Here is a 16,662-nt window from a genome sequence, read left to right on the forward strand (position 1 = left end):
TTGTGGTGAGGAAAGAAGGATGCCATTGATGGCAGTGAGTGTGACTGTGGTGATGAAAACCAAGCAACAAGCAATGCAGAGCCCCTAGAAACTGACCCACAAGAACTGGGACTGGCCCATGAGCAGGGACATTCCTTTCTTTCGAGCTATGACTGGCTGTGCAGAAGGCTGAGCACATGTTTTAGTATTGTCATCAAATGACTCTTTCAACAAAGCTTTGCCTGACTCATTTGGCAGTGAGAGCAATCTGTATAGTGCTATGTGATAACGAGGCATCCTTGGCAACTCACAGCAGTGAATACGGGGTGCTATTTCTACCCCTCCGGAGCAGGAAGGAAAAGGAGAACCAGGCAGGACAGGTGTTTGCTCTGTTGCCCCTCTCAGGGTCTCTGCCTCTAAGACTGGAGAATTGTCCAGCTTCTGTGGCCTTCTTCTTCCCAGATGGGAGGGCTGGTCATTGTCTTCCCTCTGTTTTGTGCCTTCCACTCTTTAGTCAGCTTCTGTTGGCTGGGACCGACAATGTCTGGTTTTCCTTGTCAGAACAAAGAGATTAGATCCCTGAACAAATGGATCTTGACTCAAACTGTGCTCTGCTAGAGGCAGAGGTCCTTTTGTGTGTGCTTCATGATTCTAATTTAAGAGAAAAAAAGGATGCAGGGGTGGCCTCCTTATGAGAGACTCAGATCCCCAGTCCCACAGAAACCCTGTTGTGTGTGTGTTCCTCTGGGACAAGAAGAGGTAGTTGGGGCAATGATGGACATGAGGTACCTTGATTCCAGGCAGACACCTTCTCCAACACCTTGATGCTTCCTTTGTGAGACAAAAATGTCCTTGAGAACTCTAGGATGCTCTATGATGCTGCAAAGAATTCAGAGTCTGGGGCAAAGGCCAGATAAAATGGCTTCGCTCTTGCCTAGAACTCTGTTTGCAGGCTAAGGCTGATGCAGTGACTTAAATGTAGGCATGAGGGAGTGCAGGCAAATTCAGAAGGCATGACCAATGTGATGGGGTGAGGTGCTCCCCAGAAGAAAGTCAAAAGTCAGTTCTACAAAAAAAAGAGTGAGAGAAGGAAAACATTTGGGAACAAGTCCAGGCCAGTGCCATACCCATGGAGGGTGTGTGTGTGAGAGTAGCTCTGGTGACATCTGGCCACAGGAGAGGAGCCAGCAGAGAAGCTGAGTTGGGAAAGATGCTAAGTAGCCAGCAGAGATATGGACCAGTCCTGCCCTCTCCTTTCTGCTGAAAGTGGCATTTTCCCAGTAACCTCCTTCCTAACCAAATCATTCCTGGCCTTGTCTGATAGGTCACAGAAGTATAGAGCAGGCAAGGTGCTTACCCTGTTGGAGTGGACCCTAGAATGGATCTATAGAGAAAGGCAAGTGCAAGGAAGGGGCCTGCTCCAGGGGCTCACACCAAGGGATAAAGATGTGGCTTTTCCTCTGCTTCCAAGGTTGCAGGCAAAACTAATCTCCAAGAGACAGCTTGGGATGGAGCAGATCACAACCACCCCCCACCAAAAAAAAAACAAAAAAAAACAAAAAACAAAAAACCACCCCAGATTCTCACATATGACTTCTCCCATCACAGACCCAGAGTTAAAGGAGGGAGGGCTGGTCTTCAGAGACTCTGCTGTGCTCCAGCAGCCCACACTCCTGCTCTTCTTTCTCCAAAAGGCTAATGCTGGAGTTAACCACAACTCTGGGTTTGAATTCTTTCTACCACTTACTGTGTTCCTTTTAGCAAGTTGCTCCATTGTCCACATGAGGCTAAAGACAGCACCTGTGTCTTAAGGATGGGCTACTCTCACATGAAGGGCGGCCCTTGCCTAGCACAGATGAGGTGAGACAACACCCACAGGGGATAGAATGTCTGCCCTGTGTTTAAGGAAGCCAGCAGTCACTGCACATTTGTGCAGGAGGCAGTCGCTACCAGTAGGTCTCTCCTGGGTAGGGGTCTCAATAGGTAGTCTTCCTGCCCTCGAAGTGCCCCTACCCTCTACTCCATGCCCCTGGCCTAGGGCATGTGCAACCCCATCCTATCCCATGTTCTCATGCTGTTTCCCTCCTGCTTCCTCACAGACCTGCGTAGAATGACAGCTGGCTTCATGGGCATGGCAGTGGCCATCATCCTCTTCGGCTGGATCATCGGTGTCCTGGGCTGCTGCTGGGACCGAGGCCTTATGCAGTATGTGGCAGGGCTTCTCTTCCTCATGGGAGGTAAGGCTGAACGCTGCTGATGGGGTGGGGAGGCTGGGGAAGATCCTGTTAATTGGAACTGTGGGGAAGTGGTAAGAGGATACAGCAGAAGGGCATGGCCAATACTTTGATCCCTCATCTGTTGGCTCATAGTCAGTCTCTGTCCTTGTCTGCTATTGACCACTGTTAGCGATGTTAAAGGAAATGAGAGACAGCCATCAGTGTCTAGAGTCCTGGGGACTTCAGTGCCTAGATGGAAGGTAGACACTGTAGCTCTGAGACTTTAATGGCAGTAGATGGAGACCTCAGACTTGGAAGCATGAAACCAGGATATGCTAGACATTTTACACTCCTGTGTTCTCTATTTTTTATTAGACCAAACAAAGAGGTATTTCTTCTCCTAAGGCCCACGCTCATCCTTGACTTACGTTTTAAAACAAAGCAGTCCAAATGAGATTTGATACCAGCACCAGGGAACTATGGTCAGATGACAGAGGAAGAGAACTCCCCTTTCAGTGGACTAGGAGAAGGGAATGTGGGGGGGAAGGAGTGAGGGTGGGACTCGGACATATAATGAATAAATTGAAAAATAAAATAAAATTAAAATTAAAAAAGAAAAGTAAGCAAGCAAACAAACAAAAAAATGAAAAATATATAAGCAGTAGAAGGACAAGACTAGATCCTCCCATTTCTGTTTCCTGTACTTATTACTTTCATGGACGTTGAGTTAGCCCAACGGCCTTTATTGGGCTGTTGAGAACTGCATAGTTATGGAGCGATCAGCTCTGGTTGGAGAAAAGTAGAAGCTTTCTCGCCATCTACTCTGGCATCTTTCAAACTGCACAGGTACTTCCCTAAATGTGGTCATGTAGCCTTTGTTTCCCTTGGGTGGAGGTGTCTTGGCAGTCTGTAACTGAGCAGACCCAGGTACCCTAGTGATTATATTGGTCCAGAAGCAAGAGAAGCCTGTAGAGACCAAGAGCAGCAGTGCCTGGGGCTGGCCAGATGTGAGTAGGGTAAGCAGGTAGAAAGGGGAGACTCAGCAAGACAGAAAAGACATTTGGATTGGGGCAATGGCTCAGTCATTAAAGTGCTTGCTTTGCAGGCTTGTTTGCAGAGTTCAGTCCTCCGAATCCATGTAAAAAGACTAAGTGTGATGGTGGCTGCTTGTTATACCAGCACCAGGGAAGCAGAGACAAATGAATCCCTGTGGTTCACTGGCCAGTTAGCCTAGCTTGGCTAGCAAGCTCTAGGCCAGTGAGAGACCCATCTCAAAAAGCAAGGCAGACAGCCCCTGATGAAGGACACCCAACGTTGTACACATATGCTCCCATTGGCACACATATGCTCATGTACCTGCACACATGCACACACACATTCATATACTCACATGTGCGCACACATACACTTGTACCTACAGACACAAATGTACCAATACAACAAAATCTTTTGAATGGACTATGTAGAATCAAGATTCCGATGGTCGAGTTACTGGTAACTCTACGTGAAGCAATTCACCGAACACATTAGGCATGTTCTACATTTTAATTAATTCAAATTTCTGTACTAGTCTACTTCTTGCCTAGATATGTGCCATTCTAAATTATAAATATATATTTACAATATCTAAGTGTGTATTCATATTTTATAGGTAATTATGATTTATAAAACATATGCATTTTTTTCAGGACCAAAATAAAGACTGAAGAATTGTCTTTACACCCTCTTCTTGCCCTAGTAGGAAGATGGCATGCACTGGGCATTTCTCCTGTCTACCTCTGACTGTTTCTGAGTTAAAGAGAGGGTACCTCACACTGTGTTCTAACCACTAACAAACTGTTAATTAAGCAGGGCAGCATTGTCTGGCCAGGAGGCTGGGGATAGTGGGTGGGATCCAGTGTTCCTTTTGGCAGCACCTCCAGAGCAGATCTAGCCCAGACTGGCACAACTCCATGTGGGTCCACATAACCAGCGTAATGAATCATCAGGGATATCTGGAGGCTCGGGGACAGGGTAAGACAGGGACAGGCCATGTGGCACTTCTCTGCTCACTCTTGACTCCCTCCCTGGGAGCCTCTTAGGCACACAGCTTTCCTGAGGGGAGTTGGAACCACTAGCCTATGCTTATAGCATCAAGTGCCTTTCCGTAAGAGCTGGAAACCTTCATTCCTTTGTCCTGAGCCAGGGCTAAGGCATGCCATCTTTTGCCTAGACTAGCGCTAAAGTCCCTTGTTGGCCAAACTGACTCTACCATGGTTATTTCACGGTCAGTCTTGAATAGAACAGTTAGCATGAGTTTTTTTTTTTTATTTTTTATTTTTTTGTTACATTTTAATGTGTGTCTGTGCGCACAGGTATGTGTGTGTGTGTGTGTGTGTGTGTGTGTGTGTGTGTGTGTGTGTGTTTAGAGGCCAGAGGACATCCCTGGGGAGCTGGTTTTCTTCATCACCATGTAGATCTCATGGATCAGACTCAGGTTGTCAGGCCTGGTAGCAGGTGCCTTTACACACTTGAGGCATCTTACCATCCCAGGATAAATTAGTTGTTTGAACTATGAATCATGTGTCACTCACCTCCTCTCAATAGTAGCCTAAGGACTTTCCGTTAAAGCTTAATCTCAATCCCTTACCTTTCTTTAAAAGCCTTTTACATTCTGGCTGACCTTGCCTCTCTCTGTTTCTTCCCTTTCTGTTTCTTCCTGTACTCATGCTGTTCCACCCATCCTGGCTGCCTTTTTGTTCTAACACATACATTTGCTTCAGGCCCTGGAGCTGCCTGGTATCTTGACCATAGCAACAACTTATGAATCTCTCTTTTCTTAGGCTGACATTCTTACTCAAAGGTTCCCCTCAGAGTCTCCTTGACCAGGAATTCAGTGAACACAGCAGGCATGCTTTACAGTTAATTAATTTAAATTTCTTTAGTGTGTCTCTTCTTGCATAGGTATGTATTGTTTGGGTGTTTATTGCTACTTCATAAGCAACTTTAAACAATAAACATCATTATCAATCGGTTCCAGGAATAGCTTGACAGAGTTCTCAGTTGAGAATCTTACTAAACTATGCTAAGTTTGCAATTGTGCTCTCTTCTGAGGCTTAATATCCTTTCAGTGTTGATGGAATTCCTCTCCTGGCAGGTGGAGAAGTTAGGAAGCTTGTTTGTTCAAAACCACCAATAGAGGCTCTCTGATCTCCAAATCCTCTTTTTTGTCTTTTGATAAACACTTGTAGATTTAAGGAAAATTGAGGGCTGGTGAGATGACTCAACAGGTAAAGATGCTTGTGACCAAGCCTGGTGACCTGAGTTAATTCCAGGGACCCATGGGGTAGAGGCAGAAACCCTAATATTATCCTCTGACTTCAGCATGTGCGACGTGACATGAATGTGTACACATACACAATAAATAAATATTGTTGCCTTATTATTAACTAAGCTCATGCAGATCCGGTTAGGTTTATCCAATGTTCTTTTCCGTTCTAGGATCCCATCTTTGACACCACGGTGTATTTAATGCTACTGTTTCTCCAGGTTTCTCTTGGCTGTGGCACTTCCCTAACTCATCTTTGTTTAAGATGTAATATTGGCCAGGCATACTATAGGATGCCCCTCTGGTGGGACATATGTGATTTTTTTTTTTTTTTTTTACTATTTGATTGAATTATGGCTCGAGGGAGGGAGATCCCAGAGGTAAAATGCCATTTATATCTCAACATTTCAATGACTCATATTCATGACTGTCAATGTTGCTCTGGTCACTTGGAATAGGTCGTGATTGCATTGTCTCTCCACTGTAAATTCTTTTCCTCCCCACTTCTATACTATGTTCCTTTAAAGACAGTGGTTGTGTGTAGCCACCCAGGATCAGTGGGGAGCAACAAAGGAGGGCTAGGATGGGAGCACTCCTGTAGGATCAGCCACAGAAATAATTAGGAGATATCCTTGGTGGATTCTTTGTTTCTTGCTCTCCACATTTCACTCACTTGGTCACTCATTTATATTGGCATAGACTTGAGGGCATAGATTTTGTCATTTGAATTACACCCCCATGCTGGCTTTTCTTGGTCCCTTCATTTCTGCCAGCCTTGGCATTTGAGAAGCCTTGTAATTGGCCCTGTGACACATCCCAGTATGTGGAGTCTCGTTTTCCATTGTTCTATGTGTTGGTTCCTTTTTCGCACACTCTTTTTTTAATACCACAGGGTGTTCTAGGTCATCCTGTGCGTTTCCTGCTCCCACCTGGCACCATCATTCCATCATGCCTGGTACTTGGTTGGAGTATGAGTCTCTGGGAAGACCCCTGTGTTCAAATTTTCTGGTTCTGTTGCTCTCCTTGTGGAGTTCCTGTCCTCTCCAGATCTTACTGTTTCCCACTTCTTTCATAAGATTCCCTGCACTCTGCCCAAAGGTTGACCATAAGTCTTAGCATATGCTTTGATAGTCTGCAGGACAGAGCCTTTCAGAGGTCCTCTGTGTCAGGCTCCTGACTTGTTCCCTCTTTTCCTCTTCTTCTGGTGTCCACCCTCTTTGCCTTTCTGGATAGCAAGAGTCCTCCCTCTTGATTAGTTTCTTTAGGTGTACAGATTTTAGTAGGTTTATCCTGGGATGGATTCTTAATACTCTGCATTTGCTCATCATTTCTCTGCCTGCACTGGTAGCTAAGGTCCATGAGCATCAGACCAGAACCTGGTCTGTCTTAGTGACAGAGTGCCTCCATTATGGTATCTCCTGGGTCAAGAGCATGTCTGCAGTTTGATGAATAGCTGCTGACTGACTATGTTGGAAAAGTAAATTATATGGAAGAGACAGAAAATGTTTTGGTTTTGTGCAGCATTCTTCTAGAATGCACCCTGTCTTATCTATAGTCCCTGTTGTAACAATATTCCCTTTCACAAGACTCTTCTATTCATATTTACTGTGCAGTAGTAGAATCTATCTTCTCCTGTTAGAAAATATCTTCAGTTCCCTTAAGAAGCAGAGTATAAATGATTCCTAACTCGTGGAACTTTTTGACCTTAACCTATATTCCTGTATTTCGAAATGGAAAGGACTTTCATCAGCGTCCAGCCAGACCTCCTGTGGTTTAGATAAGAGCAGTTGTGTCGTGGCCTAGAACATCCAGCTGGCAGCTGGCATAGTGAACCCGAAGCCAGAGCCGTGAGGCTGGCCCACATTGCTGCAGCCCAGACTGCTGCCTCTGGCCTGCGCATCCGTACTGAACAGCCTGAGTCTCACTGCTCCAGTTCTGTGCTTTTCAGCAGGTGTCAGTGTTTCACGATTTCTCATCATGCATTCTGTACCCTGACCCAGGGCTTTCTCTTTCCTTTTTCTCCTTCTCAAAGATATGCATACAGGGGGCATATGAAAGAGAGATGAAGGTCATAGAAAGAAAGAGAACTGAGGGCATAGATGGTAATGGGGAAGGGGAAACCATGGCAGGTTCTTTTCAGACCACCTGTGATTGAAGACTTTTCTACCTTGCCATTCCATCAGGGGGAATTGAAGAGGATGCCCTGAAGGTAGCTTAAGCTATCAGTTTTGAATGTTTGCTGTGATATGTAAGCCAATAATGCCACGTGTTTGGCATAGGTAGTCAATGGTGCTTCAGGCCCCCAGACACTTGGCATGGTCCCACACTTCTGGTAGAGGAAGAGCCTGCTTAAGGGTAAAAATTTCGAAAACTTGAGTTTGGCATGATGATCAAAGGCATTAGGCAAGTGTCTTAAGCACAGTTTCATTTAGGCCCTAAAGTGATCTTAAGGAGTCCTACAAGCATGCCAGTTTTCCCATCAGCCTTCTTTCCAAACCTTTCCCTATTAACAGTCTATGGCTCTGGCCTGCTTGTAAACAGAAGTTTCAATAAAGTCAAGAGATACTAAGCCTTCAACTTCATGTCTCCAGGTCATGACTTCAAAACCCATTGGTCAAAGAGGGTAGATAAAAAACAGAGGAACAGGTAAATTAGATATTCTAGGAAGAGAGGATAAATCCAATAAGCCAATGACTTGGCAATATGCAAAGCTTATAATAAATGATAACTGTTACTATGATATATATGCCCTAAGCAAAGTGTATTCTAATGAGGAGAGAGTGCTCAGGGCCTGTGTCACAGCCAATCAGAAATGACTTTGGCATAAAAGCCATGCATTTACCCTGCTGGTCTGCATTGTGTAGTTTGATGTGAGCCTTCATCTAGCCTTTCTCTAGACTTTCTGCCTTACAGGCTTACAAAATCTTAAGCAGATGTTTACAGACTAGTTCACACCTGGAATGTTGCCCCTTGCAAGGTACATATCTGAATATTTATTAGCATTTGATAATTACATTCAAAACAGATCCTTGATGGGTATATTTTGACAGTAAATGTCAGTTAGGGTAGGACAGGTGTTGTCAAGAAGATTGGGTGTAAAGCAAATACCCAGATTTGCTTTTCCATAGAGCCTGTGACCAAGGTGGATCACGTCAGCCACCCCAGAAGCAGAATGACTCCAGGCCCAAGAGGATGTAACATTGCCATCAATGCTACCACCCCTGTCATAAATATTAGCCCCAGAACAGAACCATAGGCATCAGTGGCCATGCAAACTGTGGTCTGCCATGACATCAGGAGGCTCAATAACCTACTCTCAAAATATTGAAGAATGCTACCCTACCGTGTCTTGGTTAAGACAGGGGGATGCATTGTCATTGTATTGCAACATAAAATGGTGAAACAGAACAGGGAAGGGTGTAGAAAGGAAGGTGGTTGATGGAAGCATCAAGAAAGAAGTTGTGGGAACTCAACCCTTGCCTCTTTGATGTCCGTAAGCACACTTGGTCATATGAGCCACCTGCCATATCCCACTTCCTAACTGGGGCCTCAGACTCCTTATTCAGAAAGCAGAGCCATCCAATGGAAAAAGATAATCATGTTGTTGTTTTTTTTTTTTTTCTTAAACATATAGTCCAGAACCAAAGAAACATTGGACTAGCTGTGTGACATTGGGGCATTCCTTATCTGTCTTTCATGCCTTGCTTCAATTTTCTCATCTATTAAAAAGAGCTAATAATAGTTCCCAATTCGAGCATAACCATGAGTATTTCAGAATTAACTCATCTGAAGGACTTACATCAATGCCAGGCATTGTTCTCATGACATTTTTGAAATTATTATTTTAGCACAGAGATACTTCTTTTCTAAATTTGTTTTCATTTTATTATTATGTTTTATGTGTATGAGTGTTTTTGCCTGCATGAATGTCTTTATACAGTATGTGTACAGTACCCACAGAGGTCAGAAAAGGTGTTAAAGCCTCTGGAATTGAAATTACAGATGGTTGTAAGCCACTATGGTGGGTCCTCTGGAAGAGCAGCCAGGGCTGATAGCTGCTAAGCGATCTCCCCAACCCCTGAAATTATCTTCAATGACACTCCTCTCCTTCCTATGTGGCCTTCTGTCATTCTACCAACACTACCAACACACCCTATGGTATGTGCTGCAGAGATAGGGAAAATGAATCCCCACACAGATAATTCCTCTCTGTTTAATCACCACTCTAGTTGCTCATTTTTTCATTCAGTAAATTCTGTTTCTCCCATGTGCCACATACCACTTATTTGGGATACAGTAGGGAAAAGGGGAAAGTACATGAAGCTCACAGAAAAATAAGCAGGTACCTTAATTATATAAAACATGTTAGATGGTAAGAACTGCAGAGGAAAGTAGGAACAAGAAGGAGAGACTGATGGGACACTGCAGACAGGAGAGAACATGCCAGGCCTTTTAGCAATGGCAGGGCTGGAGAAGGGTCCTCTATGGAGGCCAGTAGTAGGCTATAAGAAGACATGGGGTAGGATCATTCATTACAAAGAGACCCCAGAATGTGTAAAGCTCATGGAATGGTAATGAAACTATTGGGTCTAGAGAAATTGAACATGAGGTTGATTTTGACAAGTGCAAAGTGGGATAGTGATAGAGGTGATACCAAACAGGTAGACAGATCACAAAGGGCCATTAAGGTCATAGTCAAAGGACTGACTTCTTGAAGGGACATCAGTCTCTGTTCTGCCCTGTCATATATCCATTGCACAAATCCTTCTGGGGGTCTTCGCTGGATGACATTTAATATTGTGTGAGTTTATCTGCTTTTCAAGCTACCTTCTGGGGTGTGTGCTATTGGAGACTCTGTAGCCTGCCACTCCTAGTTTTAGTGTGGGGAGAGAGTGCTGTGTTCATGCCTGGGATGGCCAGATCAGGATTAGGGTACTAAAATTGTGCTCCCAGAAGTCATTGCAGTGTGTTACACCCAAGAGCCTCCCTCTCTCCCACTAGGGACACAGTGCAAACTTGAAACCCATGACCTCCTTTGCAAATGGAGAAGTCAAGAAAACATGTCCACAAAGCCATCTGGCTCCCCAGCATTGTATAGAGCATCCAAACATCCTGTATCCAAAAGAGTAGAGGTTTTTTGTTTGTTTGTTTGTTTGTTTGTTTGTTTTAGAACCTCTAGGACATTGGTTCTTAACCTGTGTGTCACAACCCCTTTGAGAGGTTGAACAGCCCTTTCACAGTGGGCTTAAGTATAAGACCAACTGAAAACACAGATATTTACACTACAATGTATAACTGTAGTGTAGGCTTAGATTTTTTAATAACCTACATTATTTAGGGTTCTTAAACACCTCTGCCTCCCTTCCAACCCCCACCCCTTGTTAGGAGATAAAGCAGGTTAGCAGGGACAAGGGACACAGACCTCTCTAGCTACTTCCTGCTTGGTAGGGTTGTTGGGTTTTTTAGGCAATACCAATCTCAGTCATCCCAATTCCAAAAGTCTGCTCAAACAGCAAACAGCAGACAGTAGCAGCAACCTCGTAACATTCCTGGACCTAGGAACATTTTGAAGTGAAGCCAAGTGATACAAAGCATAGAGAAGTGATGCAAAGAGACCTCACTCTATCTGTGGGCTCTTATTTATATGTTCTAAAAGTCCAAACAAGGGTGTTTTCTAGCGGGCAAAAACCATGCCATCTAAGCATGAGGCAGTTTCCAGCTGGAAATCATGTGCCTCTTTTAAGTCTGTTTTCAGCTGACAAAGATCATACCCCTTCAGGAGTCTGTTTTCGGTTGTGAATAAAGCATTTCTACATCCCACACTTGGGACCAAAACAAGAAACACATTCATATAATGCAAGTGACTTTTCAAAGAAACCAAAACTTCCTCTGCAAGCAGAAAAAATACAGCTATGAAGTAGCAAAGAAAATAATTTTACGGTTGTGAGTCACTGCAACATGAGAGACTGTATTAAAGGGTCACAATAGGAAGGTTACAATCGACCACTGCTCTAGGAGAGCTTCTGAAAACATATCTGTTCCCCCATCCTGCTTGCAGATCCCTTTCTCCATAACACAGGCCAAGTCTACTGTCATGATGACTGAATAAGCACAAAGATATGTGAGTCCCTTTCCTTATATCCCAAGATGACCACCAAATGTTGAAAAGGCAACCTACCAGGAAGAGAAAGCTTACTCAGATGCTTGTGTGGTAAAAGAGACTATCACCTCACTCTGGTTGGGCATCGGAAAAATTAAACTCAAATGTTTTCTAGCTAGACTCTTGGATTAGGTGACCTTTTCCATGTGCTGCTTGACTTAAAGCAGTGTAAAAATAATGATATAAACATTGAGTAAGAGTAAGGATATGTCAGGATCGAAGGGTACAGCAAGGTGAGGAGTTGAGGGTGAAAAATTCATAGAATCTTAGAGTGTAATCCATCTGTGGATGCTTTTAATGGGTCTTTGATGAAGTTTCTTTAATGAATAATCAAATCAATTTCTTGGGTAGGATAGTTCCAAGAGTGGGCTAGCAAAATCGCATTCATAAGAATGTGAAGCCCAGTCTTGGTTCTCTGTATCCAGAATGAGGGGGTAGATGATTCTGTTCTTCTTCTCATAGAGGATGGATAATTTCTCTGCAGCTCTGTGCCTTCCCAGTTGGCCTTTCTGTACCAGCACAGAAATATCTGAGTTGTTGAATCAATATGGTCCAAAGTGAGACTGAGATACCTTAAGGCCCCATCTCTCAGCACCAGCAAGACTCTGCCCTTCCAGGCATAGAAATAACACCACCCCTGCATTACATCCTGTTCCACTTCAACACACTGAACTCCCGTAGACAGTGGGATGAAGCACAGGTGAAAGAAAAGAGAGGCAGGACAGCCCCTCTCCATTGATGGGTGGTTGGTGAGGAAAAAACAGGCTGCTCCACCCCCTTTTAGTGGAACAGAAAGCCCTAGAATGCAGTGGAGGTGCCCCAGTGACAAGTTACCATGGAAACCTGGGAAATGTTTAAAGCAGCTTCAAAAGACTCCCTTCCTGTTGCTCTTCTGGCTGTTCCTACAGAGATGGGCAAATTCCAAGGAAAGGGAACTTGTCACCCAAGCTCCAGTCCTTAAAACAAATCACAAATCAAAGAAAAATGATGGTTTCTGAGACCTATTAGGCTTAAAAGCTGCTCCAAGGAAACAATGACGAGGGAGGGAAGGAGGTGTGTCTTCTCTCCCCCTGTCTCCTGGGAATGGCAGTGTTGAAGGGAGGCGTGGATAGACAGTGAGAAATTAAAAGGCTGTGAGACATGCTCCAAAATCACCAGCCTGGGTCCTCTGTTCCTCGTGGCTCCTTGTCATCCCTACGACTTGAGTGCCTGAGATACGTTGTACGTACCAAAGCCTGAAGGATGAGACTGAAGCTAGTGTATCAGACATCAGGCCAACCAGACGAGACCCCCTTAAGGAAGCCCCTGTGCTAGCTAAAGCACATTTCCACTAGGCAGGTGGAGTGTTCAGGCAGATTTAAATTTAGTACTCCTGCTCCCCCATGCAACTGAAATTTAGAGAACTGGCTGAAACTAGAGAACTTAGGAACAAAACCTAAATGCAGTCCATGCATTGGAGAGTGAGGTACTTCTTGGGCCCAGAGCTACACCGGCACCTCACTGTGGAGAGAGTGGTGAATCCTGGCAAGCCCAATCTGTTTAGTGGTTCATACTGTGCTAAGGCCTTTGAAGCTGAGGGGACAATGACCTTGGAGAGATTTTAAGAACACGACCCTGGTGGTCCAAGTAGATTCTGCTCTGGTGAACAAACTTTTCATCCAACAGAACTTAGATTGCTGTCATGGAGGGGCCATTGCTTGTATTTCATTACCATGTCAAAAGCTTAGGAATTAGAAATTAGAAAATGAATGTCTGCAAAGCTGATGTGCTTTTCTGACACTCAGGAGACTATCCACAACTAAGCCACTTTCCCAGTTGGAGCAGGCTTTTACCTCATGTCCCGATTTGGGGCTTGGAAAACGCACGAACTCTATGTCCAGACACTATCAAAAGGTCAAGAGTATCCAAGATGTGGACAGGCAAAGGCAAGCATCCCTCCTTCAGTGAACCATTTAAACCCACCAAATGCTTGTTAGTTATCTAATAGACAACCAGATATTAAGTATCTACGAAGTCCTGTGTACTATAGAAGATGAAACTATCCTAGCTCTGCAGTTGCTTCCAGTCTTTGAGAAGAGTTGACACCTAGTTCACTTAGTGTGACAAACTAGCTGTTTCCCTTTTCATTGCCAACACCTTTAAATGCAAAATGTGGAGGAAAAGAGGATGATGGTGGTGGTGATGGTGGTGATGGTGGTGGTGGTGGTGGTGGTGGTGGTGGTGGTGGTGGTGATGGTGGTGGTGGTGGTGATAAATAAGTAAATTCTAGTTTCTTGAAAAGGTGCTGATCTCCTCGAAAAGGTGGACAGAGGACTATGACAGAGGTGTCTTAGTCAGAGTTATCATTGCTGTGATGAAACACCATGACCAAAGCAACTTGGGGGTAAAAAAACCTTACTTTGGCTTACACTTCCACATCACACTATTCTTTATTGAAGGAAATCAAGACAGGGAACTCAGAGTCCCTGAGTTCAGAAGCTCAGAGTCAGGAGCTGATGCAGAGGCCATGCAAGGGTGCTGCATACTGGCTTGCTCAGCCTGCTTTTTTACAGGACCCCGGAACATAAGCCCAGAGGTGGCCCGACCCACAATGGGCAGGGCCCTCCCCCACTGATCACTAATTAAGAAAATGCTTGCCCATATCCTGCTCAATTGCCTCAATTGAGGCTTCCTACCCGCACTAGCCAGTACACCTGGGCAACATTTTATACTTTGTAGAGCTTTAAAGGCAAGATAAGGTCTCATTTGAACTTCAGCTTCATTCAGGAGACACAGAGGGGGGAAAAGGGAAGAGAAGCAACTGCTCTGAGTCAAAGGCAGACACCATTCAGGGTTCTTTCCTTCTTCCCAGCAGCCTTTAAGGTCAGTATTCCCACCCTTGTTTTGCAGATCAACCTAGAGAGCCTTCAGACTAGCTCAGATTTGTGCAGTCAAGTAAGTGGCAGAGCCTTACAATGTCATCATACTATTTGCTCTTTCTTCTGTGTTCCTAGCTGTTACAGGGGGTGGAGAAGATCAGTACTGGGGAAGTGCACCTGGGATGAGGAAATAGGCCTGAAGGCTTGACCAGCAGGCCAGACACTAAAGAATCCCTGACATCCACCCCAAGAAGGGCCCTCCTCCAGTTTCACCTGCCAGAAGCCGATGTTTGCTTGGGATGTTCGCTTCCGATGGGACAGTAGAAGGAGCATCACCAATATCGTCAAGTGTCAGTGCAGTGAAGGTCACCTGGAGTGAGACTCCGAATTAAAAGTCTGTAACCTTAGTCAGTCTTATCCTTCTCATGGCTGTCTCCCCACCTTGTAAAACTATGTGCCTTGTAAAGTGGTTGTGAGAATTAAATGCTTCGATGTGTGACATGCTTAGACCCAGCCTGGCACCTAGTGAGTCCTTCAGACAATGGTGTGGTCACCAACTCGATCTTCTTTGCACTTCCTGACACTTGCTGAAAGAGCTTCAGGGCTTTGCTCAAGGACGCTGGGTTCCTGGAGCTATGGTTCAAACTCAAACTCACTTCATTATCTTGTAGTACTGTCCTGCAAATAGTAATTAGCTCAGTTATTTATGATGAGATTTATGATCTTCAGATAATTTGTAACACGGTAGAGTAAGAGATGACCCCCTCCAAGATATGTCTCCCATATGTGCCAACGCTGGTGTTCTTGGGGCAGCAGAAGAGGAAGTAGCCAAGTCTGTTCTGATATATGCCTTAGAGAGACAGGAGATGGGACTAGCTTAGGGATCTACTTTTTCATGTTTTGAAACAAAAGACAATGTTTGGGGCTCTTGACAAAGTGTAACCCCCACTTACAACGCATGCAATTTTGCTCTCACTCGGGGCCTCTCAGAGCTCTGCCTCATTCCCACCATCAGAGCCACTGCTCTACCCAATCAACTGCCCTGTCTGCTTCACCTGCCACTTGCTCTTGAGATGCCTCTTCCTGTTCTCCATCGCCCCTGAAACTTTTGTCTTTGTGATAACATACTGAGGTTTTCCCCTTTCTCTGTGCCTTTTTTGTTTTTGTTGTTGTTCTTGGGCCTTTGCTCGAATTCTAAATGTGGGCTTTTGTCATTCCTTTTTCTCTACAAATACATTTCCTTATCAACAACACCCCCAACACACACATACACACACACACGTGTGCAGGCATGTACAATACAAACACACAATACATGCACACACAATGCAAACACATAATACATATACACAAACACATAAAATATACACAACACACAAACACAATACACATACACAAACACATAAAATACACAATGCACACACACACACACACACACACACAAACTTGTGCGTGTAAGTCAGGTTCATATATGTGGAGCAGTCTTCTGAGCACAGGCCTCATGTATTTTATCACACATTTCTACACTTCTCAAATCCCAGACATGCCTTCAATTAGAATTGCCTTTTCTCCGCACACGTTACACACGTGCTTTTGGAGTTTTAAACACACGAAAACATTTGGCTTACTATAGACACCGAGCACATACTACTTCCCATTCTCTCCCTTCCCCCAAGGAAGCGCACTCCTTTTTGACATCTGAAGACTCAGGCTGTTCCTTGTGTAATTTTTCATGCTTCGTTTTCACCTTCACCTTCCTATCAATTGTCAACAGCTGCCAACATTTTCCTCACAATGTTCTCTGTGGCCCATTCCTTTGCCTCCTCTCCTCTAGCTCCATCTGGGCTGTTATTGAAACTGCAGTATTTTGGGAGTCATTTAGCTCTGGGTAGAAATCTCTACCCCACCCCCAGTTGGTCGCTGGTCTCTGAGCCTGCATTTCTCGTTTGTGAAATTGAGGTAGCGCTTCCAACCCTGTTGGGATTATTGTGAAGATGAAATGAGATAATATCCTGTAAAAGCATCTACCCCCCCCAAACAAGAATTTCATAAGTGCTCATTTCCCTGCTTTGCACTGAATTCATTTTTTAAAACCTACTACTTTCCTAAAATATGCTAATTACATAGCATTTCTTGATGAAA

The 16,662-nt window shown here is 44.4% G+C and overlaps 1 protein-coding gene across 1 annotated transcript in view; it reads left to right on the plus strand.

Annotated features, from left to right (window-relative positions):
* The window catches only part of Tmem178b (transmembrane protein 178B), a 369,185-nt gene that overhangs the window by 335,722 nt on the left and 16,801 nt on the right, over nt 1-16,662 (plus strand). The window contains exon 3 of the mRNA XM_055602030.1: nt 2,079-2,216. Within this exon, the coding sequence (XP_055458005.1) occupies nt 2,079-2,216 (138 nt within the window). The remainder of the gene's footprint in view (nt 1-2,078; nt 2,217-16,662) is intronic.

The sequence above is a fragment of the Psammomys obesus genome, unplaced genomic scaffold (genome assembly GCF_907164565.1).
Source record: "Psammomys obesus unplaced genomic scaffold, mPsaObe1.curated_primary_1811, whole genome shotgun sequence".
Classification (NCBI taxonomy): domain Eukaryota; kingdom Metazoa; phylum Chordata; class Mammalia; order Rodentia; family Muridae; genus Psammomys; species Psammomys obesus.